Source organism: Chiroxiphia lanceolata, chromosome 21, assembly GCF_009829145.1.
Source record: "Chiroxiphia lanceolata isolate bChiLan1 chromosome 21, bChiLan1.pri, whole genome shotgun sequence".
Classification (NCBI taxonomy): domain Eukaryota; kingdom Metazoa; phylum Chordata; class Aves; order Passeriformes; family Pipridae; genus Chiroxiphia; species Chiroxiphia lanceolata.
The window spans coordinates 6,197,062-6,224,265 of record NC_045657.1 but is presented as its reverse complement, the minus strand read 5'-3'; the positions used below and the strand labels follow the sequence as shown (position 1 = coordinate 6,224,265).

At 61.1% G+C, this 27,204-nt stretch overlaps 3 protein-coding genes across 8 annotated transcripts; 1 reads left to right on the top strand and 2 right to left on the bottom strand.

Moving 5' to 3' along the window:
- The first annotated feature begins 1,300 nt into the window (after positions 1–1,300).
- On the top strand, positions 1,301–12,624 carry ENG (endoglin). The gene is made up of 15 exons (XM_032708558.1): positions 1,301–1,397; positions 5,409–5,566; positions 7,787–7,921; positions 8,496–8,646; positions 8,817–8,973; positions 9,136–9,268; positions 9,491–9,665; positions 9,748–9,899; positions 10,024–10,167; positions 10,506–10,550; positions 10,669–10,779; positions 10,881–11,126; positions 11,322–11,385; positions 11,460–11,561; positions 11,997–12,624. Exons 1-15 carry the CDS (start codon positions 1,340–1,342, stop codon positions 12,113–12,115), a joined length of 1,950 nt encoding a protein of 649 aa, XP_032564449.1. The 5' UTR covers positions 1,301–1,339; the 3' UTR covers positions 12,116–12,624.
- On the bottom strand, positions 12,476–17,405 carry FPGS (folylpolyglutamate synthase). Of its 6 annotated transcripts, none has more exons than XM_032708563.1 (15): positions 17,309–17,405; positions 16,243–16,371; positions 16,085–16,138; positions 15,904–15,968; positions 15,707–15,821; positions 15,508–15,585; positions 15,155–15,216; positions 14,952–15,054; positions 14,778–14,855; positions 14,560–14,707; positions 14,384–14,482; positions 14,051–14,201; positions 13,888–13,963; positions 13,495–13,561; positions 12,476–13,390 (listed from the first exon to the last, which is right to left on the bottom strand). In XM_032708563.1, the coding sequence occupies exons 2-15, from the start codon at positions 16,357–16,359 to the stop codon at positions 12,963–12,965; spliced, it is 1,641 nt and encodes a 546-aa protein (XP_032564454.1). In that variant the 5' UTR covers positions 16,360–16,371; positions 17,309–17,405; the 3' UTR covers positions 12,476–12,962. The 6 variants fall into 6 exon arrangements, with proteins under 6 accessions (XP_032564454.1, XP_032564452.1, XP_032564456.1 ...); XM_032708561.1 differs by lacking the exon at positions 17,309–17,405 and adding an exon at positions 17,237–17,258; XM_032708565.1 differs by lacking the exon at positions 17,309–17,405 and adding an exon at positions 17,056–17,077.
- A 691-nt stretch (positions 17,406–18,096) lies between these two features.
- CDK9 (cyclin dependent kinase 9) lies at positions 18,097–23,778 on the bottom strand. Its single transcript, XM_032708569.1, has 7 exons — positions 23,638–23,778; positions 22,963–23,044; positions 22,782–22,872; positions 21,073–21,239; positions 20,710–20,881; positions 20,485–20,633; positions 18,097–19,568 (listed from the first exon to the last, which is right to left on the bottom strand). Exons 1-7 carry the CDS (start codon positions 23,727–23,729, stop codon positions 19,203–19,205), a joined length of 1,119 nt encoding a protein of 372 aa, XP_032564460.1. The 5' UTR covers positions 23,730–23,778; the 3' UTR covers positions 18,097–19,202.
- Positions 23,779–27,204: the final 3,426 nt, after the last annotated feature.

Here is a 27,204-nt window from a genome sequence, read left to right as displayed (position 1 = left end):
TGGGATTGGGGTTTAGATGCTTTTCTTCTGTCTGGAAAGGCCAGAGCCAACCCATAAGCCGTGAGGGGAGAAGGTGCTGGGTTGAATGGGGTTCAGGGGGCTGCACATTTGGCCACACTACAGTCACAGCCACCCCCTTCTGTCACCCGGCAGTTGCCACCATCCCAGTGTCCATCACCGAGGGTCTCTTGCCCATTAACCTGCGGTGTCACCGCAGAGAGAGGGGTGCAGGAGGGCCAGAGGACACTGTGCCTGGTCCCAGTCCCCATCGCTGTCCCCATCCCCGGGTAAGCACCCGTCCCCGCGGTCCCCAGGAGATGGCAGTGCTCTGTCATGGGAGATGGCTGTGCTCATCCCGGGTCACCGACATCTCCGGGGACATCCCGGCTGGGGGCAGGCGTCGCTGGCAGGTCCCCATTCTGTCCCCATACCCGTGAACCGTGGGTCGAGATGGAAAGTACCCCAGGGGATCTGTGCCTACCCCCGGCACGGGCGTCCCAGCCCCACTGATAGCTGTGTGAGGGCTCTCTCCTCGGCCAGCAGCCACTGGCACATGCAGAAGGAATGGGGCAGGGGTGCAGAAGGGGGTCCCTGGGTGTCCCCAAACACCCCATGGTTCCCACCTTGGCGGTGCTCGGCTTTGACCCCCTTGCCCAGACACCCCTGTCCCAAAGGACCTCCCGATCCCAAACCCCAAACCCTGCCAGGCAGGGGTGTTTGGGGAGCCCCAGCTGTGGCCTGGTCAAGGGTACAGGCAAGGCAGTCAGGGGTGGTGGGGGGCCTCCACCTGCCCCATGGCCCCAGAGTTGGTGTCCAGGGCCATGGGACAGCCACTGGCCTGGGACACGGTGACCCCACTGGGGTGCTGGCTGGGAGCAGTGGGAGCTGAATGTCGGGGGCGGTCCCCATCCTCTTCACTTGGGATGTCCCTGCCCCCATTGCCTGGGGTAACCCCCCATCCCCATCATTGGATGTAATTTAGGAGGGTTGGACGTCACCAGAACCCCTGTGTCCCACACCCCCCCACCCACCAGTGCCAGCCCTGGGGGTCCCTGGGGACACCCACCCCGGGCACCAGCGCCCTCTCCCTGCTCGGGGCGCTCCCAGCGCGCCCCTCCGGAGGCGCAGCCCCGCAGAGCGCTGGGGGGAAACTGAGGCACGGCGCCTCCGGGGGAGGGGGGTCCGTCCTCTCCGCCCCCCCCGCCCCGCCGCCGGCCCGGCCCCAGCGCCGCCAGCGGCATTTCCTCCGCCGCGGACCCTCCTCCGAAGGGAGTCGGTTTCCTGCCGCTGCCGCCGCCCGCACTCCGCGCTGGCTCCCGGGGAGCGGCCGCAGGCGGACATGGGCCCCCGCGCCGCCCCGCTCCTGCCGCTGCTCCTGGCGCTGCTCGGCCGCCCGGGTGAGTGGGGATGGGGGTCACCGCGGGACGGCACCCCCGGGATGGGACCGCCGCGGTGGGACCGCGGGACGGGACCCCCGCGACGGGAAAGCGGCGACTCTGGGTCGGTGGCCAAAGGGGTCCCGTCTGTGCCCGCACAGTGTCACCCCCAAAAACCGCCGGGAGAGGAGGATTTTGGGGGCAGCCCCGAGGGTGGTGAGGGATAAACCCACCCCGAGCTCCGAGAACACACACAGCACAGCCCGGCCACTCCCTGGGACCCCCCAAAATCCCGGCTGCGTCACCAGGGCGCGGAAAGTGTTGAAGACGCTGTTGCCGAGCCCCGGCCAAGGCAATGGCACCCGGGGGGTCTGGAGTGGCTTTGGTGGCCTCCCACCACCGTGGTGTGTGGAGGTGTTGACGAAGACCTGGGAGCAAAAAACGGGAAAAACCCTGTAAAGCCTTGCATGGTACATGGGGATGGAGCTGGAGGGGAGGAATGGGGAAAAATTCACATGGGACGTGGAAAAGGAGATGGAGGCTTGGCTGCCTCCAGAGCAGTTGGGCCACCCCGAGGTCCCTTCAAAGCTACAGGAGGAATTTCAAGGGGGTCATGCCCAGGGACATCGGAGCTGATGGAGGGCAGGGAGCTGGGTTCCTGGGGACATGGCCTGCTGGCAGAGGGGAAGGGAGCTGGGAAGGCAGCGGCTGCCTGGAGGGGCCGGGGCCAGCGGCACTGCGTGTCCTGGCTGGGTCAGTCCCTCCCAGCCACCTCGGGGGCCAGCGCTCGTGGGTGGCCCCACTGCCAGGCTCGATGCCCACTCTTATTTCACAACCCTGTGATATAAGACAGTCCCTGTCTGGTGAGGCTGTGCCATGTGGGCCGTGTCCCCCATAGCTGTGCTATTATGGTCCCCATCCTCGTAGATGTACAGTAAGTCCCACGTCCTGTGTAGCTGTGAGGCTCAGTCCCCATTCTATAGCTGTGCCATAGAGTCCCTGTCCTGTTTATATGTGTGATAAGGTCTGTGCTCTCTGTAGCTGTGCCATGTGGTTCCCCACGCCACGTAGATGTGCAATAAGGTCCCTGTCCTCTGTAGCTGTGGGTTCAGTCCTCATCCTATAGCTGTGCCGTGTGCTCTGCATCCTATGTCATTGTGCCACAGAGACCTTGTCCTCACTGCCTATGATGTATAGTCCCTATACCACATAGCTGTGCCGTCTGGTCCCCATCCTACACAGCTGTGCAAGATCTGTGCCATACAGATCTTGTATTTGTCCCCTGCAGTCTCCATCCTATATGGCTGTGCCATACGTGCCCTAGCATGTCTGTGCTATGTGGGCTGAGTCCATATGGTCCCCATCCTGAGTGTCTGTCCCTATGGTCCCTGTCCTGTTTAGCTATGCTGTATGATCCCCATCCTATGTAGCTGTCCCTATCCTACACAGCTATTGTACACTGTCCCTGTCCCACGTAGCTGAGTGGTGCAGTCCTTGTCCTGACTGTGCTATACGGTCCCCAGCTGATATAGCTGTGCCGTACAGTCTCTGTCTTATGTAATGGAGCTGTATCGTCCCTGTCATATGCATCTGTGCCCGTATGGTCCCTGTCCTGTGTCACTCTGCCATATAGACCATCTCCTATGGCCATACCACCTCTAAACTATGCAGCTGTGCTATATGGACCCCATTCTATGTGATTGTGCCATATTGTCCCTGTCCTATGTAGCTGTGCTATACAGTCCCCATCTTGCATAGCTGTGCTGTATGGTCTGTGTCCTGTGTAGCTCTGACATTGTCCCTGTCCTGCCTACCTGTGCCACTCACCACATCCTGTCCAGTTGCTGCCTTTCCCTCACAGGGACCCATGGGGTTGGGAGTGCCCAGAGTGGACCTGTGCCATGGGACTGGGGTGCCCACAGTAGGTGCAGTGCTGTGGGTACAGACACAGCAGGCTTCCAGAGGTGGGGGACTTTGTGCCCTTCAGCAGGGACCAGCACTGCTCCCCATGGAGTGAGCACGGTGCTGAGTCATCCCTTCCCACCCCTGGGGAGAGGCTTCTCGGCACCCAGCTGACTTAGAGTGGCAGGAATGATGTGGCTTGCGTCAGACCCGAAGCCTGGTCCCGTCCACCCCTGAGCCCTGATGCCACCTCTGCGTGGTCCAACAGCCAGCAGTGGCTCAGAGGACGACAACTCCCTCTCAAGTTTGCAGCGCAGGGTCCATCCCCATTCCTGACGGGGTCACCTGGGTCAGATTGTTACACAAGTGCCGAGGTGACACAGCCGGATGCAGGGATGCCAAAGTGGCGCTGCCTATCCCATGGGCATCCTGCGCCACCAGGTCCACCCCTGCCCTGCACCCCACACCCCAGCATTGCTCTCTGCCCAGAGTCTTTCATCTCCCAAAAACCCAGGAATTGTGCCCCCAGCTCCAGGGGAGCCACAGTGGGACCATTCCCACTGCCTGGTCTCAGCTGCGCCGAAGCAAGGGAGAGGGCAGGCGGCTGGAAAAACATAAAGTGGATTTTCTTTCTTTCTTTCTTATAAATTTTTTTTTCCCTTTCCTGGAGTACAAAAATAACAGTGCCCTTATCTGATCGCCCCGGCGGCCCAGCTGAGCCCCCTTATCTGATCCTGACATAATGCTGGAGCCCGCTGCCTTCCCCAGGGACAGACAGTGCCCGACTGGCACCACTGCCCCGCATCCCCCTCCGCTGGCATCCCTGCCCTGTGCCAGGGGCGAGCCCAGCCGTGGCCCCTGGCCCTGCCTGACCTCCCGGCAGGATGCTGCAGGAGGTGTGACGAGCTGCCCCGTCCTCTGCCCAGCAGTGCCGGGGCCGTGCGGCCGTGCCCAGTGCTGTCAGGGCAGGAGTGGAAGGGAAGAGGGACACAGCCTGTGGCGCCCAGATAAGCAGCTGTTTATCTTCCTCCCGATGCTGCCGGTCGCACGGCCGCCACGCTGGGGGGAGGAAGCGCCGGACAATGAGTGGGCCCACGGCAGCGTCACCGCGGGGGGTCTGTGCCGTGACCCTGCCACCATGGTCAGGCCACCCTGGTGGCGAGATGTGGCCTAGGGACACCGTGATGGGCACGACATGGTATGAGCGGTCCTTTGCTGGGTGCCGCATCCCACAACCTCAGTGACCTGGAACATCACACCCTTTAGCCCCAGTCCCTGTGGGGGTGGCTGGGAGGCCCTGGAGTGGGGTCCAGTGATGTCCCAGTATGGTGGCTGGAGCCACCAGGGATGGGAAAGAATGGGGCAAGAAGGGATGTTGCTCAGTGGCCTCTTCCAAAGAAAACACAGTGCCTCAGGCACTGTTATCCCAGGGGAAGCCCCCAGCTGTGGCCACAGGGCTCCATACTGCCCAGCCCCCTTTGAGCCCCCGGGGGTGCAGGCAGGTCCTCAGGGGCCAGCTCGAGAACAGCCTGGTCGCAGCAGGGCTGCCTAGGGCAGAGGAAACAGCCGAGGCACGTGGGGATTTACAGGATCAGGCCTTCAAATGGCTGTTTGCACTCAGGATTTCCCTTGGCAGCCGCCGGCCCGGCCCCGCTCGCTCGCGCACCGCCGGGAGCTTCGGGATGGGGCAAAGCTCACGCCTCGGCGCCCGCGGAGGATGAGCTTCACAGCCATTTCCATACCTGCGCTTCCCACTTTCCTGCAGCGGGGGGTGAACGCGGGGGGGCTTCCGCCACCGCCCCAGCGCTCGGGGCGGCCGGGTGCGAGTTTTGGCACACGGCAGTGCCGAGCAGGGACAGCAGATTTTTCCAGCCCGGATCCAAGAGTCATTAACGTGATTGCGGAGGGGGCCGGTGGCGGCGGACGGGCCCTGAGCAGACACGTAGCAGATGGTCCCGGGGGTGCTGTGCTGGCCGTGGGGCCGTGGTGACGCCGGACCGGGGGTCAGGGGCGCGGGGGCAGTGCCGGGGCTGGCGCGGCCACTCAGCCCCCTCCTGCATCATGTCCCCTGATGTGCTGTCACCCCACATCCGTGCAGCGGGGACTGACGGTCTCTTGTTTTCCGCCCAGACCCCGGGAGAGCCGAGGGCTGTGACCTGCAGCCAGTGACGGGGGAGTCGCCCATCACCCTCTCCTACACCACCAGCACGGTGCCACGGGGCTGTGTCAGCAGCGGCTCCCTGGGCACTGACCATGAAGTCCACATCCTCAGCGTCAAGTGGTCCAAGGTGAGCGAGAGGGGTCTCGGTGCGTCGCCCCGGCACCATCACCTTTCACTGTCACTTCACACTGTCACCACAGCATTGTCACCCTGTCACTGTCCTCATAGGCAGGGTGTCCCAGCTGTCAAAACTTTCCTCTAAGTAAGGAACAGTGAGAGGACCTCTTCCATGGTGCCTTCTGCCAGGCTTCCCCTCCCAGCACAGCCACGGGTATCTCTGCCCCCAACGGGATTTTAAAGACTTCAGAGGCAAATTCTCTAACAGTCCATGCTCCTGGGGCAGATGTCCTTGTGTTGGACATCCCAGGACTCCGTATTTCCCTGGGGAGGTGGCCTGGTTTTGGCTCAGGAGCTTGGCAGAGCCATGTTGACCACACTGAGGAGGAAAGGAGGAATGGAAGGTGGAAAGGAAGGTGGGGTGGAAAGGAGGAAGGGATGGAGGGATAGAGATCAAAGAAGGGATGGAGGCAGGGATAAAGGAATGGAAGGAGGAAGGAGGGATCAAGGAGGCACATCGCTTTAAAGCACCCAGCCTATCTACCAGTGTTGTCATGGCCATGCCAGGGGGCAATAATCCCTTTGTGGGTGCCTTTTGGCAAGGATTGGTGCAGAGCAGTGGCAGGGCTGGTGCTGGTACTGACTGGCGTTGTTGGGTGGGTTTGCACCAGCACATGGATTTGCACAGCGGCTCTGCAGCACAGCCCAGCTCCCCTCACTCTGGCCCCACAAACCCAGCACCCGATTTTGGCCCAGCCCTGGGCTGCCCGGCGCCACACTCCCCCCGCCCCCGCCACCTCCCAGTTCTCCCAGTTCTGCTTTTCAGGGCGGGGGTGGGAGCCAGGCCAGGAGGCGCTGGGGAGGGTGGGTTTTGCAAGGGCTCCTCTGCCCCAGCCCGGTGTGACCTGGCCCTGGCATCCTGGATAGGTGCCAGGGCCGGGGCTGCCCCGGGGTTGTCACCAGAGGCGGCAGGGGACACGCACTGATGTCACGGCTGAGGCACTGAGCCCTGCGGCGGGCGGGGGGAGTCGGGCAGGGACGCGGCTCCACTTATAGAAGAATTACTGGAAGCCGCTTTCTATAAGCAGATCCCTACGATGAAAAAAAAAAAAAAAAAAGAGAGAAGAAAAAGGAAAAAAATAACCCGAAAGGCGGCGGCGGGAGCGACGAGGCTCCCGCCACTCGCGCAACCAAACAATGGAGCGCCACAAAACACGCGGCAGGAAAAACAGCCGCCGGCTCCTCCCCAGCGCCCGGGGCCACCCGGGGTCCCCGGCCACCCACAGGGCTATGGCCAGGTCGGGATGCCCAAGGCTTCATCCCGTCATCCCTGTGCCCGGCACTGGCAGCTGCCTCCACCCGGCTGGTCCCCAGCTGGTTTTCCCTGCCTGCTGCCTGGCTCAGCACTTTGCGAGCCGTGATTCGGGAGGCAGTTGCCAAACTTAGCGCCTGATGTTTCGACTTCCCCATTCGGATTTCCGGCTGGAGGCCACCAGGCAGTGCTAGCCACAGGGAATGATGTGTGCCAACACTGTGCCCCCGGCATCCCTGCACACCCGTGTGGCTGCTCCTGAGCCTGGAGTGGCTGCACAGTGCTGGGATAGGGCTGGGAAACCTTCTGGGGGGATGTCATGGTACCCATGGTGGGGATTCTCTAGTCTTTAGTGGGAGACACCCCGGTACCTACAATGGGGATGCTCCAGTGCCCAGAGTGGAGATTCCCTGGCACCAGTGTTGGGACACCCCAGTCCTTGATGTGGGGACATACCAGTCCCCAGTATGAGGATACTCTGGTGTGGGGACATACCAGTTCCCAGTATGAGGATACTCTGGTTGCTGGTATAGGAAAGTCCCAGTCCCCAGTGTGGTGACATGCCACTCTCTAGTGTGGGGACAGCCCAGTCCACAGTGGGCACCCTCGTGCCCAGCGCAGAGATTAGTCAGTCTCTGACTCAAGGATCCCTGGACCCCAGCGTGGGGATACCATCACCCTCGAGGTAGGGATACTCTGGTCCCTTGCTTGGGGGAGCCAGGGGGTGTTTTTTCCCCCCCAGTGTGGGTACACATCCATGTGGCATCCCTGCATCCCTCCACCAGCCCCCTGAACCCAGCCACGGCCGCCTCCTATCTGAGGTCTCTCCCAGCTGCCTCTGGCTCCAGGGGCAGCCAGGTAGGTGACAGCAGTTGGGGCTTGGTGGCCGCAGTGGTGACATTCTCCTCTTCCCCACAGGCCCCTACTGTCCTGCTGACAGTGTCCATCACACCAGGAGCTGATGCCTGCGGCCGGTCACCCGTGCTCGTCCTCCTCTGCGCCCGCTGCTTTGCCAACATCACCTCCCGGTGCCCACACCTGCTCATCCACACCGTGAGTGCCACAGCCCCACACCAGGACCAATCCCAGGGGGCAGCAGGGCTGGGGCCACCCATGGAGATGTTTAAGGGAGATTTGTGTCCCTCCCATCCCCAGACATGATGCTTGTGGTGCCCCAGGGAGGAGGGGACGCTCCTGGCCACTCCCGGCACTGAGCACAGGGCTGGCCAGGCAGGGAATGACGCACAGGGCTGGAAAAAGCTCCCGTTTCCTCCGGCCGGTGAGAGGAAGGTCAGGGATGGGGTTTGGCTCCAGTGAGCTGAGCCGGGGTTGGGCGCTTTGTTAGCAAAATAAACCTCCTGCTTTGTTTGTGGCTAATAATAAAGTGGGCCGAACCCTCCGCGTGCCGCCGGCCGCTCTTGCCACTCCCAGCCCATGTCCCTGAAAATCCCCACTCATCCAGGGTGACCCCCAGCTCAGGCTCCAGGGATGCTCACCTGGTTTAGTTTCAGACTTGCATCCTTCACTCTGGGGGGAAAGGTTTTCCTCGCTTTCCCCACGCCAGCCTACACCAGGGAGGGATGAGCCTTGCCCCCCACCTTGGCTCAGGCTGCCTCTCGGCCCACAGGATGCCCACCTCATCTCAGGGACCACTGCAGAGCCACCCATGGCCTCTAGCGAGGAGGAGCTGCTGAACTGGGCTCAGTCTACCTACGGGGGCATCACATCCTACAGCGAGCTGCGGGATCCCCGCTGGGTCCAGCTCCACCTGGGAGAAGGTGAGTGGGGCTGGGGTCTGGCCCTGAGGGTCTGGCACTGGGGGCCTGGAGTGATATTCCTGCTCCAGAAGGCTGACAACCCCCCCGAGATGCCATGGGGACTGATGGCCCTGAGCATCTCCCCACCCACTGAGCCTGCTTTGGCTTTGTTGATCCCCCTGTCTACACAGATGCCAGCAGCCCCCCAGACTGCATCCCCCAGAACCACTTCAATGCCATGCTGCACCTTGAGACCGAGGTCTTCTTCCACGGGGTGAAGAGCTGCTCACACGGGGACACCCAGAGCACCAGGGCTGCTCACATCATCCATCTGCAGCCAGAGCCCAGGTACCGCAGTGCCAGCAATGGGACCCCAGGGGTGGAATATGCTTGGAGATGCTTGGGAAGATGTTGGGGTGTTTCAAAGGCAGAGCTCCACATCTCAAGTTGGATATGGGACCCCTTGGTGTGGAATGCTGATGCTGAGAGGAGGCTCTCGTGGTTTTGCAGCTCCCTGATCACAGAAGTGAACCTGTCCCTCAGCTGTCCCGAGAATCACGTCAGCAACCAGATCCTCATCCTGCAGAGCAGGGCCAACTTGACCTGGTCTCTCTCCTTCAAGAAGTGCAACATCCAGGTCATGGTAGGCTGACTGGGACATGTGTTCCCCCACGACCCCCACCAACAGGTCTGCCAGGGACCCAGGAGATGCCAGTGGCATGGACAGGGTGGCAGGAGGGCACCTGGGGACATTAGACATGGGGAGATGGCAGCCCCCCTCCTGCAACCCTTCCTAACGAGGACAAACCCAGAAGCTGTCCCATCCCCATTTAGCCCTTCTGTGCTGCCCCCCTTCCCACTGCAGGCCTCTGGGAACTACAAGATCATGACCATCTTTCCGACGCTGTTGCCTGGGGAGCTCCTGCCTGACACGGAGCAGGACCTCATCGCTAAAGCCTTCGAGAAGAACTACAGCATCATCGCCTCCTACTCCGCCATCCCCGCCACCACCCGCATCAGCATGGAGATCCAGGAGAACAGTGAGGCCCCCAGAGCCCCAGGGCTGGGCGGGGTGGGGAGTGTCACCACCCCCACTCAGCACCCCATCTCCCTGTCCTGCAGAGGCGACCAAGAAGGTGACTGAGATGATCACCCCCATGACCCGCCTGACCCCCACTCCTGAACTGCAGCCCCACCAGCTGCTGCTCCTGCTCAAGCCCTGGACGTGCACAGATGAAACCATGGAGATCACCATCATCAAGTCCCACCTGAAGGTGACAGGGAAGGAGAGGGGAGGTCCCAATGTCCACCAACAATACATTTTCCTCCCGGTGCTCAGGATGAGTGGCACGGGGCTGTCCCCAGCCAGTGGGTGACCACCGTGTGTTTTTTCCCCAGGTCATCAAGGACTTAGACATCAAGGACATCACACTGAGGGACATCAACTGTCAGGCAGAGAAAAATGCCACCCACTTCATGTTGAAAAGCCCCCTCAGCCACTGTGGCACCTTGCTGGGGGGCAGGGGCTATGCCAACAATGAGGTGAGGAGGGTCCAGCTGGGGGTGCTGCCCCCAGCCCCGCTGATGCCCCATGAAGGCTTCAGTGATGACTGGTGGGGCTTCTCCATGAGGACCTCCTTGCTTTTGCATGGCTGGAAACATCCATGAGATGGCAGGGGGGGGTGGGTGGGGCTCCCACTCCATTCTGTTCCATCCCATCCTATGGTGGGACTATCTCATCCCATCTCATCTTATCTCATCTCATCCCACCCCATCCCATGGTGGGACCCTCCCATGCCATCCCATCCCATCCAAGTGGGACAATACACCCTGGCAGTGAGGATCACTTGGCTGACCCAACCTTCCTGCCCTTCTCGCAGCTCCTCATCAAGCTGTCCAAGGGCACAGAAATCCAGGACATACGGGTAAGAGCCGGATTTCCCAGCATGCCCAAGGGTGGGAGAAGGGCACCGATGCCACTGCTGGCTGGGTGCTGGGTGTGCTGGATGCCAGGGGTGGCCTCAGCACTGTCCCCTCTTGCAGGTGGCCTTCCAGTGCGAGATCCCACGGGAGCTCTTCCTGCGCCTCTTCCCCACCGCTGCCTTTGAGGTGCCACAGACGGAGCTGGAGGTCAACAAGGAGGCTTTCCTGCAGGTACTGCCACCATCCCAGTGCCCAGGCTGGGGGAGTCTAACTGCCCCTGGGCCAGTGACCCTGACTGATGGTGTGCCCCTACTCCCCTCTACCCACGGCAGGCGTCCATGATGTGGGATGACCACCCGGCCGACCTGCAGCTGAAGGACTGCTGGCTGGTGGCACCAGGGCGGGAGCCAGTGCTGCTGGTGCAGGGTGGGGAGGCACATGACGTGGGGGTGGCCGTGCTGGAGGGCCCCCCCAGCAGCCACGGGAGGAAGATCTGGCGCTTCCGCTTCACCTACGCTGTTCCCGAGGGCGGACGCATCCCCTTCTCCGCCACCCTCAAGTGCAAGGCCGGCTTGCAGGTCAGTGTAACCCCTCCCACCCTGCAATGCCACCACGCCAGTCCCAGCCTGGCAGGTTTGTCCCACACCATTGGGTGATGGAGCCCATCCGGGAGCAGCATTTGCTGGTTCTCAAAGAGCCTCGAGGCTCCCAGCCCTGTCCCCTAGCTGGGGTGTGCAGATCTCCACCTCTCACCCCAACCTCCACCTCTGCAGAACAACACCAACTTTGAGAAGGTCCTGGAAGTGACAGTGAAGGATACCTGGCGGCCACCCAACAGTGAGTTCGGGGCAGGGAAGGGGCCAAGGTGGGAATGGGAGTGGGAAGGTGCTGACAGCCTTGTCCTCCCACAGGCCGTGGGCTGGGACTGGCTGCTGTCCTGGGCATCACCTTTGGTGCCTTCCTCATCGGGGCGCTCCTCACTGCTGGGCTCTGGTGCATCTACTCGCGCACCCGTGAGTATCCACCACCCCTGGGGACCCCATGGTGGGATAGGGGGACCACATGCATGTCCCTTACTGGGTTGCCCATTTTTCCCCCTGGTCAAGACCCCCAGGTGAGCCAGGGACCAGGCTGCTCCATTACCCTCATCTGTACAGCCCACCTGGCAATGCCATATAATAACCCTGCTCCAGGTGTCCACAGCTCCCCGGGGTCCCTCCTACTACCCCTCTACCACCTGCCCTCCCTCCAGCTCCTGGTGCCACCATGGTCCCCCATACTCATCTCCATCTCAGGGGCTCAGGGGCCAGGTGGGGAGTGACCCACCAGGGTTTGTGCATGAGGGCTGTAAGGTCATGTGGGGACAAGCCAAGACCGCCACCACTCGCCCTGAGTGTGGTTTCCCCTTGGTGTTTCCCCCCGGCTCCATGGCGGGCGGTGTGAGCCAGGTCCCATCTCCAAACTGCAGCCGGTTTCCAGCACGGCACCAGCCTCGGAGAGCAGCAGCACCAACCACAGCATCGGCAGCACCCAGAGCACCCCCTGCTCCACCAGCAGCATGGCCTGACGCCCCCAGGCCCCCCCAAGCCTGCACAGCCCCTGGCCAACGGACTTGGGGACCCACCCCGGTGCCATTAAGCTGATTTTTTGCCCCAAATCTCAGGCCGAGCCCAGAGGGGGTCTCCGTTACTCATTCAGTGAATGCTTTGGCCCCCCGAGGGCAGCCCACACCGGGGGGGTGCACCCTGCAACCCCCCTGGGGTCCCCCGCTGCAGGGGGGAGGCAGAAGGAGCAGCTACTGCCAAAGCCTCCCCCAAGGCTCCCCATCAAATGGGGGGGGAAGAAGTGGGTGCCCCCAGGACATGCCCCAGCACTTGGGGTGACCTGTGCCCCTCCTGCATCCCCCCAAGAAGGCAACAGGCACCACTGGGAGCAGCAAGAGGTTTATTCAGACAGGAGTGTGCAAGGCTGCTGCCCTCCCACAGGGAGATGGGCAGAACCCACCACACCCCCCCCAGCTCCCCATACAAGTTACAAACTGTTATTAATAATAATAAAAATCTCCCCTATGTTAAATTAGTCTTGCCCTGATGCTGAGCCTCGCCACAGCTTGAGGCTCCCACCTACTGCCCCCCCAACCACCCCCTGGGCACTGGGACCCCAGCACAGCCTGGGGCAGCCCCCCCAGACCCAGGGGACCCCCAATCAGTCTCACCAAGAGGGGAATGTGGGCCAGGAGCATCCCACACATGGGCAGTGTCCCCGGGAGGGCACAGGCAAAAGGCACTGGGGTGAAAATGGCTGAGCCGGGGTGGGGCGAGGGGGTCCATGTGCCCTCCTGGATGCCTCTGAGCATCATCGGGGGCACAACCGCTGCTTCAAGTAAAACCAAGTGCAAAGCCCAGTCCATCCAGTTACTGGGAGAGGGCAGGGTCGAGCAGCCTCAGGGCCCCCCCCACCAAGTGCAGGCTGCCGGTGACCAGGACACGGACAGCGGCCGCCTCCCGCAGTAGCACGGCCCCACTGCTGGCAGCAGGGTGGGAGTGAGCCCCTGAGGCGGCAGGGGCTGCCAGATGGGGGTCCCGGCCCTGTGCCACCCACTGCAGCGCCTGAGCCAGGCATGGGAACACAAGGGCTGTGGAGTTGAGGGGTCGCGGGGCTGGGGGCACGAGGAGCAGGGAGCCTCGGGCAGGGGCTGGCTCCAGCAGCCCCCCCACCCGCAGGGGAGCTGGGAGCCAGGGGTCTTGTCCCCCTTTCTCCTCCAGCAGCCGGGTCCACGTCCGCTGGTTCTCCAGGCAGCGGGTCAGGGCGTTCTCCAGTGTCACGTTGAAGTTTTGCTGGTCTGGGAGGGATGGGGATGGGGGTCAGGGATTTGGGGGGGGCCAGGGAGGAGGTCAGGACTTGGTGGGGGGGGGCCGGGGGAGACCCCGGCTCCCCAGCACTCACCCGCGTTGTTGGCCACTGACACCTCCGTGAAGTTGGGGCAGAAGACAGCGTAGTCAAAGTGACAGGGCTGGAGGAAGAGGGAGTGTCACCGCTGCAGGAACCCTCAGGACCCACCCATGGGACTTCCACTGGGACCAGTCCCACACCAGCGTGGTTACAGGGGCCAGGGCGTGGTGATCCAAGTCCCTTCCCCACACCCAGGACAGTGAGAGCCCTGCGAGGGGAGCTGAGGTGGGATACACCCAGGGACAGCAGGGTGGACAGATGGACAGACGGACAGGGGGCCAGCTCCACCTCGTGGCTCCCTGTTCCCACAGCAAAGCAGGCCCCAGGACAGGCAGAGAGCCCAGGCATCTGGGCACAGAGACCCCCCTGTGCTCCCCCAAACCTCACCAGCAGCAGCTTGAGCAGCGCCGCCGTGTCCCGGTCCCCCGTGGCGTTGAAGAGCAGCACACGCACTTCGGAGCCACTGCAGGGAGAGAGGGCAGGTGGTCCATGCCCCAGCATCACCACCATGCCCCCCAGGCATGTGTTCCCCCTCGTGTCCCCTTCTTACTCGTGGAGCTTGTCCCGGTTGAGGGCAGCCTGGCGGAACCAGCGGACACAGGCCTGGATGCTGCTGGTGGTGTGAGCTCCGTCCAGGTACCATGTCACAGGGCCGTGGGACAGCACCTGGGTCCGGCCCAGCCACTCTGTGTCCCGCAGGCCTGGGGGGACACAGGGCATGGTTGGGACCACCACACCCTCCCCAGCACCGGTACCCCCGTGGGGATCCAGTGTGGGGCAGACTGTGCCCTCCAGGACAGGTGGCACTGGTTGGAGTTCAACATGGCCCTGCCATGTCCCTTGTGACACAGCAAGGGGAATTTCTGGCGTGGCCATACTGCACCTTGGATCATGGCATCGGTGGGACGGAAGGCAGGCGCCAACGGCACTGGCCTCCCCACCAGCTCAGTGCTTGGTGGCACTTCCTTCAGCTCCCCAAGACCTGGGGGGACAGGCACTCCACTGAGACCCTGGGGGCCACGGTGGAGTCTGGCCCCCATCCCCATCCCCCTGCCTTACCCTGGCAGCCGCGGCGCTGCAGCCACATCCGCGCCAGCTGCAGGGCCAGGGCGGCGTTGGAGCGCTGGTGGGCACCTGCCAGCCCCAGCTGCAGCACCCGGCAGCCCTCCTCGAACTCATCCAGCTCTGGGCACAGGTAGAGGGGACACTGCAGGGAGAGAAGGCTGAGCCCCCCGCCTTGGGGCACCCCCAAATCCACACCCCTGCCACCAGCTCACCTTCCGCTCCTGGGCTCGCTCCCTCAGCACTGCCAGCGGCCGCTCCGGCTGCGCCACAGTGAACGCCGGCACTCCGGGCTGTGAAGGATGGGGATGCTCAGGGACACACGGGAGCTCAGAGTCACAGGGGAGCACACCCCAAAACCACGAGGAGAGATGACCTGGTCTCCCTACCTTAAAAATGCCCCCCTTCTGCCAGGCAATCTTCTCCATGGTATCTCCCAGGATGCTGGTGTGGTCGATGCCCAGGGAGGAGACCCCACACACCACCGGTGCCCTGGGGATGCAGCACAGCACTGTCCCCAATGTCCCCATCACAGTGGGGACACCACGGTCTGGCAGCCCTGGGGAACAGGCTCAGCCACACCAGCTCCTACCTGATGATGTTAGTGCAGTCATAGGCGCCACCAATGCCAACCTCCACCACTGCCAGATCCACCTGGGGACACGGGGACACTGGAGCCATCACAGGGTCACAAGCACCATGAGTCCCCATGGATTCTAGGATGTGGGTGGGGCCAGGTCCCTGTCACCATCCCTTCCAAACCCACACCTGAACACACCTCCCATTTGCTGGGGAACCATCCACCTGGCACAGCATCCCCTGGTTACAGCCACAGCAGCCTGACCCATGCAAGTTCTGCCCCAAGTGGGGGCTGAATCCTATGTTCCCCCCTCCCTGATGTCCCCAACCCATCACAAGCTGGAGGTCACCATCACCACCACTTACCTTCTCCTGCAGGAAGACATGGAAGGCCATGACGGTGAGGAAGCGGAAATACGCCGGCATGCTGGGGTGCACTGGGTCCTGCCAGGCAGAGCGGGCGTGAGGGGACAGCACGGGGCATCCCCAACCAGAGTGGGGGCACAGAGCCCCAGGAGGGGGGACCCAAGGGAGGAACCACCCCCATAAGCCCTGCTGCCCCTACCTTGGTCTGTTCCAGGCGGTTGTAGACCAGCCAGAAGTACTTGTTGAAGAGGTCCTTGCTGATGGGCTGCCCATTGATGCGGATCCGCTCGCGCACCTGCACCAGGTGAGGGGAGCTGGGGAGGGGGTGCAGAGCAGGGGGAATGGTCAGGCACAGCACTACCGGCCCCCCAAAACCCTCCTGACCCCCCTGCCCACCTGTAAAAGCCTGTCTTCAGCCCGTAGTTGCGGAGGATGCACTCAGTGAAGGCGCAGGCTGAGCCCTGAGGAGATGGTGGCGTTAAAGCCCCCTGTGCCTGGGCAGGGGCAAGTGGAGCCACAGAGCCAGCAGCTCCCCCTCATGCTTCCAGTCCTTTGCAGCACCACCCACCCGCCTCACCTTGCCCTTCGTCCCTGTGACGTGTATGATGTTCAGTCGATCCAGGTCCTCGACCTGTAAGAGTTCAACCACCCTGTGAGAACCTTGCAGCTGCCAGTGCCGAGCACGGTGGCACCGCTGACAGGACAGGGGGACAGGGACGGGGATCCCCCATTCACCTTCAGCCCGCTCCTCTCCAAAAAGCCCTGCATGGCTTCCAGCTGAGCCTGGGGGTCGCCACGCTCCCGCTTCACCTGCTCCAGGTCGCTGGCGTTGGTCTGCAGGGTGTTGAGCATCCGGACTGCATCCTGGAAAGACCCCTGTGGTGGTCAGGATGGTGCCCACCACCACCCACCCTGCCGGCCCCAAGCCCACCACACCCTAACCCACCCCATCGGGCTCGGTCCCCTCAGTGGTGCCCGTGGCCACCCACACCGGCAGCGTCTCTGCCATGGCGCCGCGGGGCCGAGCCGACAGCGCCAGAGCCGGTCACGGGGACGGGCTACTTATGAGCAGGGGTTACCCGTCCCTCCCCAGACGCCCCTTGGCCCCGCGGTGGGGGCACAGGGCAGGTCAGCGCCCGGCACCCACTGCTGCTCAGTGGGACAAGGTCGCCGTCGGGAGCGGGCAGCGCTCCAGTGCACACCCGCTGTTTAACGAGCGGCACTAACGAAGCAGCCGCGCTGTTGAAGCAGGAGCGCTGCACCTGCACGGCGCACGTGGGACAGGAGTCCAACAAACCCGCTGGTTCGGGACGTGCGGCTGGCACTGCACCGAGGGCCTGGCACGGGCCCAGCACATGTCCCCAGCGTGGGGACACCCCACCCAGGCAGCTAGACCTTGGCCCGTCAGACAGCGGCACCTGGCACCGGCGGCGCTTCCAGCTCCAGGGAGCGCGGGGCAGGACCGCTCCCGCCCGCCCTGGGGGGCACGCCGGGGGACCGCCATCGTGCCCACGACGCCTGGAGCGGCCGCATGGCACCGGGACACACCGCAGCTGCCGGAGCGGCTCCCGCCGCAGGCCGGGGTCACCCGCCGCTGTCACGGGGCGCGGCGGTTTGCGGGGTGCCCCGAGCAGAAAGCGGGGACACGCGGCCCGTGGTTGTGGGACATGGCAGAGGGTGCGGGACGGGGCGGGGTGGGGAGTCGGGTCTCGGCCGCCGCGCGCGGTACCGGAGCCCGCATCGCTGTCCGGGTCCCTGTGACCCGCCCCCCGCCCCCCGTGCGCGCTCCCGGCGGTGGTACCTGGTAGTCCGTGGCGGGGGCGCGCGCGGGGCGCGTGCCGAAGCGGCGCCCCCCGGCCCGCAGCGCCACGCGCAGCACGCGCAAACCCCGCGCCACCATCCCCGCGCCCGCGCGCGCCGCCGCCGGAGGGTGTGGGGGGGAGAGGGGCGGGGCCGCACCGCGCCCCCCCCGCCATCTTTGAGCCGGGCAGCGAACGCCACGTCAGGGCAAGGGCAGGGGCGGGGGAGGAGCCATCTTTGCGAAGGGCAGCGGGGCGGCGCCCCCTCCGCGACCACCGCGGGAGGGGGGTCCCGGCCGACCCCTCGGGACAGGGGAGGACGAGGATGCAGCACCAGAGGCAAGCGAGGTCGCTTAGCCCGCCAGCACAGGGATGTGGCCCTGCAGCCCGCACGCCCAGCCCGGGGCACAGGGATCCCCCGACCCCCGCAGCCCTCGCCCCGGGCCAGCGGAGCCCCCGGGCTGCTCCCAGCAGTGCCAGTTAATCCACTGCAGCGCTGCCTGCGCTGACCCCCCTCCTCCCAGTACCGCAGGGGCAGGGCGGGGGTTTCAGGGTGTCCGACCCCGCATCTGCCCTCGGCACTAACAGGGGCTGTCGTGCAGCACTCCCGCTGCTGTCTCCGGGTGGGCAGCAGAGCAACACGAGCTTCAAACCAGCTGTTTAGGACAGAACAGTGTTTATCCGCAACGACACAAATTAACTGGCTTATTGCTTGTAACCAACTTGTCTTTCCAAAGAAACAAATCCCCCCCAACCAGACATTGTTTCAGAGCCCAGAGCAGAGACGGAGTTACCTTGTACAAGTCTTCTATTATCCACACTTTTTATCCTGAGACCTTATGCTACCCACGTGGCTTTTGCCAATGGTCATTAACAGACAAGTTAACAAGTGCCAAATGTTGTCACTCGTGGCACATCACACACATTGACTCTAGGGATCCCTGGGCCTCAGCAAGAAGGTGGCCAGCTACAGCTCACAGCCATGGGAGACACTGCAGGGAGCAGCTGTGGAGGAGCACTGGCTCTGGATGAGTTGGAAGCAACCAAGCTCTGGGATAAGGTGTGCACGGCTGATCAGTGTGTGCACGGGCAATTCCAGTGGGATGGCAGGTCTCGCCTCAGGCCAGGCCAGCACTCACAACTCCCTCCCCCATCCCAACTCCTGCCCAGCTAGGGCTGCAGGGAATCAGGGTGGGTGTGTCCCCCAGGACTCCTGATTGTGTTTTGCAATGAAGAAAGCACGGATGCCACATGCTGTTACAGAGATCAATGATTCCCACTGCAAATCCAGGCTATATGGAGCACTCAGCTCTGCCAGCCACCCCCCTGGTTTTCCAAGGAAGCCCCTTTCCAGGCTAGATCCCAGCCTGCAGTGAGAGCAAGTCATGCTGTCTAGAGCAACTGCCTTCCCCAGGACACCTCTGATGACTCAGAAGCACCTGCCTCATCCTACATCAACGCTTCAGTGCTCAAAAGATACTCCACGCAGGAGCTACAACCAATCAAGAAAGCTGAGACATCTCCAAGCAGGGCCCAGCTTAGTCTAGGGCAGCTAATCCCAGTCCTGCTGGTCCAGCACCATTTGCCAAGAGCCCCAGCATGGACAGAGACTCTTTTTCCATCACCAGATCCATGACAATTGATCTGCAAGTTTAATGTAACCAATACAGACAGTTGCAGAGGGTGGGGAACACAGGTTCTGAGGCAAAACTGCAGGGAAACACCGTGGAGCTCACAGGTGCCACCTCCCCAGTCACGCAGCTCCACGGTGGCTGAGAGGAGACGGCTGTGCTCTGCCAAAGCCATCAGTCACTTCACCTTGAAAAAAGTCCTTTCCTAGACAAGAAGACCTCGCTGGGACATCCCAGAGAAGCCCAGCCAGGACCTTGCTGGGTGTCAAAACACCCTGTCAAACTCAGTCTGGTTGGTGGCCGTCGGGTTCCTGCCTTGGTTCGCCGGCTGCTGGGGCATGTGCCCACCCCTCCTGCGCGGCGGGGCCAGGTACTCGAACATGGACTGGTTGTGGGTGGACAGCATGTTTTTGAGGTCCGAGGGCATGGGGTCCGACCAGAAGAAGTCGTGGTTCAGCGCGTCGTCGCTGTCAATGCGCTGGGCGGGGTCCAGCACCAGCAGCTTGTCGATGAGGTCGAGGGCATAGGGGTCCTTGACGTAGGCCTTGAGCCGGTCCTTCACCTTCCGCTTCTGCCCCTTGGGCAGGTCCAGCTTCTCGTACAGCTCGTACTTATCCACGTTGGGCCACACCTGGGAAGGGGTAGGAAAGGGGGTTGACAAGAAATAATTACTGAAAGCACAAGCCATTTTTTATTCAAACACCCTCAGGCAAACCAGGGTGAGGTCTGAAATAACAACTCTATTTTATAACTTCCAAGCCAGCAGACTTTGTTCCCACAACAACAAGGAGGCATTAAAGGGTGCACTAACGCCTGGAGACGTGGACAAGTCAGGACAGGGCCTTCTGGTGTGGAAACAGCATGCAGGATGCTCCAGGATTTCTGGCTCTCCCACAAAACAACTACTAGAGAGCATGGCTACCACAGACAGAAAGATAAGGTGACAAAACTGATTGCTACATAATCACCTGGATGTGGCACCTTTTATCCTTAGAAAGCAAAGCTGCAATCACTAGCATTTATCTCAACCCTGCTCTGGCAGAGAACACAGCAGGTGGCAAAGAAAGCACCTTCAATGTATGCACATAATGAATGTGACTGCAGGGTCAGGACTCTGCAGCTGCCGGCACAACATTCGGGCCGGGATCCCTCAGCTCACTCCCCACAAGAGGGCAGGACGAGCTGCTGATAAAGGAGGAGCTGAGAAAGGGCCGGGCCCAGTGCTCACACCAAGGCTGAGATGATACCACAAATCACAAGCCAGAATTCAAGAGGCTTTTCAAGGTGACCAGTGCAAAATACCAACAGAAAAAAACCCCCCACCCTTCTTTAAGCAGAAATTGAGTGTGTCTGTCTGAGAGACAACCCCCAAACACAGAAGCCTAGAAGACTCCTCAGTCTCCCTACCAGCTGCAGGCACCTTCCAGTGCTGCTGGGAGCACACAGCAGCCAGCACACAGGGCAGGGAAGAGCCCAGGAGCGCCTGGCCCCACACCCTGCTCACACTCCTCCCACTCTCCACACCACATCCCCGCTCCCGCCCTCACCTCTGGCGTGATGGATCCGCAGAGCTGGCTGATGAGGGTGAGCTGGTGCTGCTCCGTGTTGCCCTGCATGATGGGGCTGCGGGTCCACATCTCTGCCATGATGCAGCCTGCGCCCCAGAGGTCAATGGGGGGACCGTAGTCCCGCTCCCCTAAACGGAGATGCCGAGTTAGTCTCCCAGAGGGACGAGGAGGGATGAGAAGCCAGCAGAGCCCACCACCTCCTACCTAGGAGCAGCTCGGGAGGCCGGTACCACAGGGTCACCACCCGGTTGGTGTAGCGGTTGGGCTGGCTGTTCTTGGCCAGGCTGAAGGCTCGAGCCAGCCCAAAGTCCGCCAGCTTCAGGACTCCGTCCCGCGTGATGAGGACGTTCGCGGCTTTCATGTCTCGGTGCAAGATCTGTACAAAGACAGACATTGAAGGGTTAAGGCATCAGAGTGCCCTCCTTGGGTGCCTGCTGCCAGCAGGATGCTCAGACTGAAGAGGTGAAATACAAGGATTTCCCTCCAGCCTGTGCTCAGACATCTGCTACTTGGAAAGCCACAGAGAGCAGGGTGACCTCTGAGCACAGCACGGATCTGGCCCATTACCTTGTTCCTGTGGATATAGTAAAGTCCATTCAGCAGCATCTGCATAACTTTCTTGATCTCTGAGAGCGTGAACTTGACATGGGCGTTGCTGAGGAGGCCGGCCAGGTCATGCTCACAGAAGTCAAACACAAGGTAGATGCTGCCCTTGCAGCGGTTGTATGGAGAGGCTGTGGGAGAGACACGGAGGCACTGTCAGTGAGGGGCATGGAATAAATCACAGAATATCCACAGCTGGAAGGGACTCACAAGGATCCAACTCCCGGGACCCTTAACCCTGTCACAGCTCATCCCACCACCCTGCAGCTCATACAACACTCACTAGACAGAACCTCAGGGCATGGGAATGCAGAGAACCAGAGAGCCTGCAGGTCCTTTGTAAAGAGGCACTAAGCAAAAACAGCAAGACAAGAACAGGAGATGAGGATTGGCACAGGCAAGGAAAGGGCATGAAAACATTTGAAAGCTTCATTTCATGCTGCTCTGTGCACAATAACGGCTGTGGGGTTTCCTCCCTGCGAGCTGTGGCTGCCAGCCAAGCACCATCGCCGATGGCATCAGCGATAGAGGAGGCACCCACAGACAGCCCTGGGAAACGTGCACTAACAGGGAAAACCTGCCCAATCTCACATTAGAAAGTGAGGCTTTCTGCAACCTCAAACAGCATCCACAAAAACAGACCACTCTGGATCAAACCAATTTAAAACTCCAACTGGAATTTAAAGTTATAGGAAACCTCAAATGAAGCAATCGATTTGTTCGATTGCAATCTTGTTCCTAGAGCGCACACGCAGAACGTTATTAAAAAGAAAGGCTGATTTTCATCAGCTGTAATCAGCAAAACCTGCTGATAAGCAGCTCCAACCAGAAAACCTCAGCCCCCAGAGAAGCACAGTGCTCTCCTCTCCAGCCAGGAGAGCGCAGTGGGTTTGCAGTTCCCGACACAGATACAGCCCCAAATGCACCTTTCCAAGGTAAAAAGAGAAAAGTCTGAAATTTGAGAACAGTAAATGCAATCTTTCTACTTAACTGTAAACTGAGGTCAAGGTAGATTTGGATGAAAACTGGAATTCAAACAAAACAAAAACGAAACACAAACTACTGACAAGTCCACAAAAATATTTACCTTTGCTGTGCCAGACACCCAATCGTCACAGCTCATTTAATCACACAGTGAATTAAAAATTAACTTGTCATTGGTGTTTTTACTCATACCTGTTCAGGCAACAATCCACACAGTTCTGGACTAACTTCAATTTCTCAGTCCTAGGTCAGAGATTTCTACCAGTCCAGTGACTGGACTTTTCAAACAACACCATCACCAGGGATCTGCCAGTTTCATTTTTATTTGTCATGACTGGCAAGGGAAGGGCAGGCTGTAACATCAGCTGTCACTTTCCAAAGTATTTTTCCAGAACAAATCCATGTAAGGGAATGATATACAAACTCTAGTGAATGTTTTAAAGCAATTTCACTGAAAATAAAGCCAGGCCAGGTGTGCTGAGCCTGCCAAGCACCCATCAGGGGGGGAACATGGCATGAGGTGGGAGTGAGGAGGTGGAGAAACTCTTTTCCAATGTAAGTGAGCCGTTACCCCCCATCACAGGCAGCAACAAGCTCAGTTAGACAACCCCAGTCCCAACACAAGACACCAGCCTGCTCAGTAGGGCTGAAAAAAAGCCATCAGCAACACAAGAGAGACACAAGAGTACCTTTGGTCCTGCAGATTTCTATGAGGTTCACCACGTTCTCGTGTTTGAGCAGCTGCAGGATTTTAATCTCTCGCAAGGCTGTGATGGGAAACTAGGAGAGAGAAAGAGAGGACAGGGATTAGAGATTCACCCCCCAGTCCAGGCCTTCCCTAACACAGCCCAGCCATGCTCCCACACTTACCCCCTCCTTCTCATTTTCCATCAACACCTTTTTCAGTGCTACTTTCTTGCCTGTCTGACGATGTTTAGCTTTGAAAACTTCCCTGTAAAAACAGAAACAAATCCGTGAGCGACACGAGGAAAAAAAGGGAAGGAGCCAGGTGCTCCTGACCAGGAACAAAACCAAACAAGACACTGAAGTACCAGGCAGAGAGCTCTGTGCTGAGCCACCACCCAACCCAGCCACATTCCCCTCAGGCCAGTGGCCCCCCAGGACTGGCTGAGCCAAGAGACAGCCAAGAGCTCCTGCAGCCTGACAAGGATTTTGGGTAAAGCAGCATATTTTAAGCCAAGATGTACATTTTGGGTAAAAAGTTCCACATTTGGGGCAAAAGGTTGAACATTTGGGGCAAAGTTGTAATTTTGAGCCAAGTTGCACATTTTGAGCCAAGTTACAGGTCCCCACCTAAGCTGTCTCCAAGATAAGCTCTGCTCTGCGTGAGCGGGGCCTCAAGGTGGGAAAAAGAGGTCTCACGAGCCAGGGTGGTTCTCTGGAGCCAGAGGAGTGACCGAGGAAAGGGACACCCGAGCAGGGCGAACCCGGGCCTGGCGAGGACGGGTCGCGGAGCCGGGCCCGCGCTGCGGGCCTGAGGCCGGACGGGGAGCCAAGGAGGGCCGTGGCCGGTGAGGTACTCACCCAAAGGTGCCCTGTCCGATCTTGGCGAGCTTCTCGTACTTGGAGACCTCGTCGCAGAAGGGGCACTCGACCATGTCGTACTGCTTGGCCATGGCGGCCGCGCCGTTGCCACAGCACCGCGGCCCGCCCGTTCCGCCACGTGACCCGACAGCGCGGACACGTGACCCGCCCCGCTGCCGCGCGGGGCATCCTGGGAGTTGTAGTCCGCAGTGGCGCCCGCCATGTTGTCCCCGGTGTCACCCGCTCCCCTCCGCGTTGCCCAAGAGTGTTTTTGTGCCCCCCGCTTGTGCTTAAGCGCGTCAGGGGTTAAGCAGAACTTTTGCGGGTTAAGCAGAACTTCTGCTCCTGCACCCTGTGCTGTGGCACGGAGATGCCGTGGCCAGGGCAGGAGAACACTGGAGGGCTGGTGGCAGGGGATCCCGAGTTCCTGCTCCTGTGCCCAGATGGGGACAATCCCTCCTGCTATGCCGTGTTCAGGTGCAGGACGAACTGGAGGTTCTGTCTGGGGCTGCTTGAAACTGATCCCCAAGGTGGAGAGTGCAGGGAGACAAGGATAGAGCACCAGTGGGGATGGCTGGTGATGTCCTATGCATGGGAACAATCAGCTCCCCGGGAATGGGGGACAACACGGACACCAGATCCCTGCCGAGGCCAGGCCACCTTGTCTTGCATGGAGACACTCCCACGGGGCACACCAAGGACCCCCAGCACAAGAGCACAGCTCCTGGCATGGCCCACCGGCAGTGATGCCATGGGGTTCTCACCCTGCAGGGGCTGAGCCCCAGATGTGTATGGTGGAGTCCTGTGTGCAGGGCTGGCATGTCATCCACAGGGCTGGAGTCTCATCTATAGGGATGGCATCCTCCTCTACAGGACTGGCACCCCCATCCATAGGGCTGAAGCCTCATCCATAGGGCTGTCACTCCCATCCGTAAGGCTAGCACCTTCATCCACAGAGCTGGCGCCCTCATCCATAGGACTGTCACCTTTTCCTAAAGCTGTCACCCTCCTCCATAGGGCTGGCACCTCCTCTGAGGCTGGCACCCAGGGTTTTCGGGTGTTCACACCTGCCAGGCACCACCAACCCAGGGCACAGACATGGCCCCTGAGCAACCGGGCATGTGCGAGTGGCCACAGGGACTTTGGGGACAGCGTGAGGGCAGGCAGGGACAGCAGCGGGGCTGGGAGCAGATGACAGCACTGGGAGGAAACGCCGAGCGAGCGATGAGTGACTGCGGGGGGGGGCAGGAAGGGAGGAGCGGGCAGGGAAGGGCTTCACAGTTACAAACTTGTCCCTCTCGGTCCCCGCGGCCTCCGACCGGCGCAGCCATGGCCGAGGGCCAGAAACGGGGGGCCTCCAAGAAGTTCAGTAAGTGGCCATGGGACTGGGTGGGAGATGGGGAGCTCACCTGGACAGCCTGGCAGGGAGGAGGGATGCATGAGTGTGAGTGTGAATCTGTGAGTGCGAGTCTGAGTTTGGGTCTGAGACTGAGTGTGTGCTCACACGCTCCCTGGGTCATCCCACCCAGGGATGTTTGGAGCTGAGGTAGGCTCTGCATTTGTTAGGAAACTCATTGGGGTGAGGGGCTTTGGGGGTTTCCATCCCCAGGGCTGGGGAGAGCCTGGGTGCTGGCTCTGGAGCTGGGTGCTGCGACTGGGACCAGTCTGCTGCAGCCCAGCCCTGCGCTGGGCCAGGATGCACCCAGAGGGATGCACAACAGGGTTTGGGGTTCTTCACTCCCCAAATCACACCCTTCAGGGTGCATGGTTGGGGTACAAGCTGGTGCTGGGGGCTTGGTGGACCCTCAGCCCAGGGTGCTTCTGCAGCACAGGGATGGGGGTGACATGGAGGAGCCAGGGTGGGAGCCTGGGAAGGGATTCCCACCAGCTGCTCTGGGAGGAAGTGCTCGGTACCCACCGGGAGGGAGCTCTGCTCTTTCTCACAGACCTTCAGCTTTCCCCCAGAGCCCCGGGGCAGTGGCCTTCACCCTATTCCCAGCGCTGAGCTGCATAGAAGCTGGCCTCTGTTGCGCTCTCTGCATTCCTGCCACGATGCCGGCGCCAGAGGGGGGCCAGTCCCTCCACTCCCCTGGGACCCCTCCACTGGCAAAACCCACAGCCCCATCCCAGCTGGGATTTTCCTATGTGGTGGAGAGAGGGGAGATGGGGAAAGTCCCCAGCACTGCCTTTGCCACCCCACAGCAGCCCCAGGAGCAGCAGGCAGCAGAGGATGCTTGCACTCTGAGGGGATGTTTAACCCAAAGCAATTTTGCCTCTAACTGCCCTGTGGCCATGAGATTTCTGCCACGGCTGCAGGGATGCCCTGCAGGGCCCATGGATGGCATCAGGAGGTGGGATTCCTAAGGCCTGAGCAGCTCCCTGACACCCAGGTCCTTGCTCAGCACCTCTGCAGCCACTTCCTGCCCCGGCAAATCCGCAGTGACCAGAGGGGAAGAGGCTTTGCAGAGCCCCAGGGCAGCACCAACATTGCAAAACCCCCAGAGGCACCCAGGGTCTGACAGGGAAATGCTGCTCTATGGCACTATGGCCACAACCTGCTTCACCCCACCTTGTGCTGCTATCCCTGTGCTGGCACCAGCACCGGCATCGGCACCGGCGGAGGCTGTGCCGCAGCAGCACGAAGAGCCAAGATGGGCCCGAGGTGTGAAATGCAAAGCCACCCGCATGAGTTATAAATATTTTTGTTCGTGCTCAGCACTTGCAGGTGGCAGCTGGAGGTGCAGGGAGGCTGCAAGGGGCCGGGTGAGGAAGTGGGGAGGTTGTTCTCCCACCCGCAGCCGGCAGTGCCTGTGGCCGGTTCCTGCTCCGCCACATGCATGTGAGCAGGTCACACATGTCCAGGACCCCCATCCCCTGGGGAGATGTAGTGTGTCTCATGCTTGCATCCTGCAGAGCTGCCCTGATGCCACAGGGATGGGCACAGCCCTGCCCAAAGTGCCCTGGGAGGCAGAGGGCGGGAGGAAAAGATTTGAAATCATTTCTGGATCTGCCTGTTCACCGGGGCTGGGTGCTTCCTCCTCCACCCCTGCAACTGCGGTGGGGAAACCTGCTAGGGTTTGCCAGGGCGCAGCAGAGACGCCCTGAGCAGCATACACCCCCAGGCCACAGGGATGTCATGCTGGGCTGGGACTGCAGAATTGGGTGTAACAGTGTGACACCAGGCTGTACAGTGCCCCACGCCCACCCCAACCCAGGACCAGAGATTGCAGGACCCCCCACCATCACACCGTGCAGGCAGTAACCCCACACTCGTCTCTCCCCTCTCCTTGCCAGAGTTTTTCAAGTTCAAAGGGTTTGGAAGCCTGAGCAGCATCCCCCGTTCCTTCACCTTCCGGCGCACCTCCGTGGTCCCCAGCTGTCCCGAGACTCTGAGGCCACATCTCCCTCCTCCCCACGGCTTCCTGGAGGAGCCCTTCGACAGCATCCAGGATGACCTCAACACCATGCCCAAGAGCGCCGGCCCCTACGCCCGGTCGTCGGACATGTACAGCCATATGGGCACCATGCCCAGGCTGAACCTAGACAAGGCTGGGAAGAACCTGGGTA

Excerpts from the sequence above, each read along its gene's own strand:
- CDK9 (XM_032708569.1), bottom strand. The coding sequence starts at position 23,729 with ATGGCCAAGCAGTACGACATGGTCGAGTGCCCCTTCTGCGACGAGGTC. Across the intron at positions 23,045-23,637 it reads ATCGGACAGGGCACCTTTGG|GGAAGTTTTCAAAGCTAAAC; the intron begins GTGAGTACCTCA and ends CTGTTTTTACAG. Across the intron at positions 20,882-21,072 it reads ACTATATCCACAGGAACAAG|ATCTTGCACCGAGACATGAA; the intron begins GTAATGGGCCAG and ends GTCTTTGTACAG.
- FPGS (XM_032708560.1), bottom strand. The coding sequence starts at position 16,516 with ATGGCAGAGACGCTGCCGGTGTGGGTGGCCACGGGCACCACTGAGGGG. Across the intron at positions 15,822-15,903 it reads CTGAAGACAGGCTTTTACAG|CTCCCCTCACCTGGTGCAGG; the intron begins GTGGGCAGGGGG and ends CCCCCTCCCCAG. Across the intron at positions 15,217-15,507 it reads ATGTCTTCCTGCAGGAGAAG|GTGGATCTGGCAGTGGTGGA; the intron begins GTAAGTGGTGGT and ends CCGTGTCCCCAG.
- ENG (XM_032708558.1), top strand. The coding sequence starts at position 1,340 with ATGGGCCCCCGCGCCGCCCCGCTCCTGCCGCTGCTCCTGGCGCTGCTC. Across the intron at positions 8,647-8,816 it reads CCAGCTCCACCTGGGAGAAG|ATGCCAGCAGCCCCCCAGAC; the intron begins GTGAGTGGGGCT and ends CTGTCTACACAG. Across the intron at positions 10,168-10,505 it reads GGGGCTATGCCAACAATGAG|CTCCTCATCAAGCTGTCCAA; the intron begins GTGAGGAGGGTC and ends CCCTTCTCGCAG.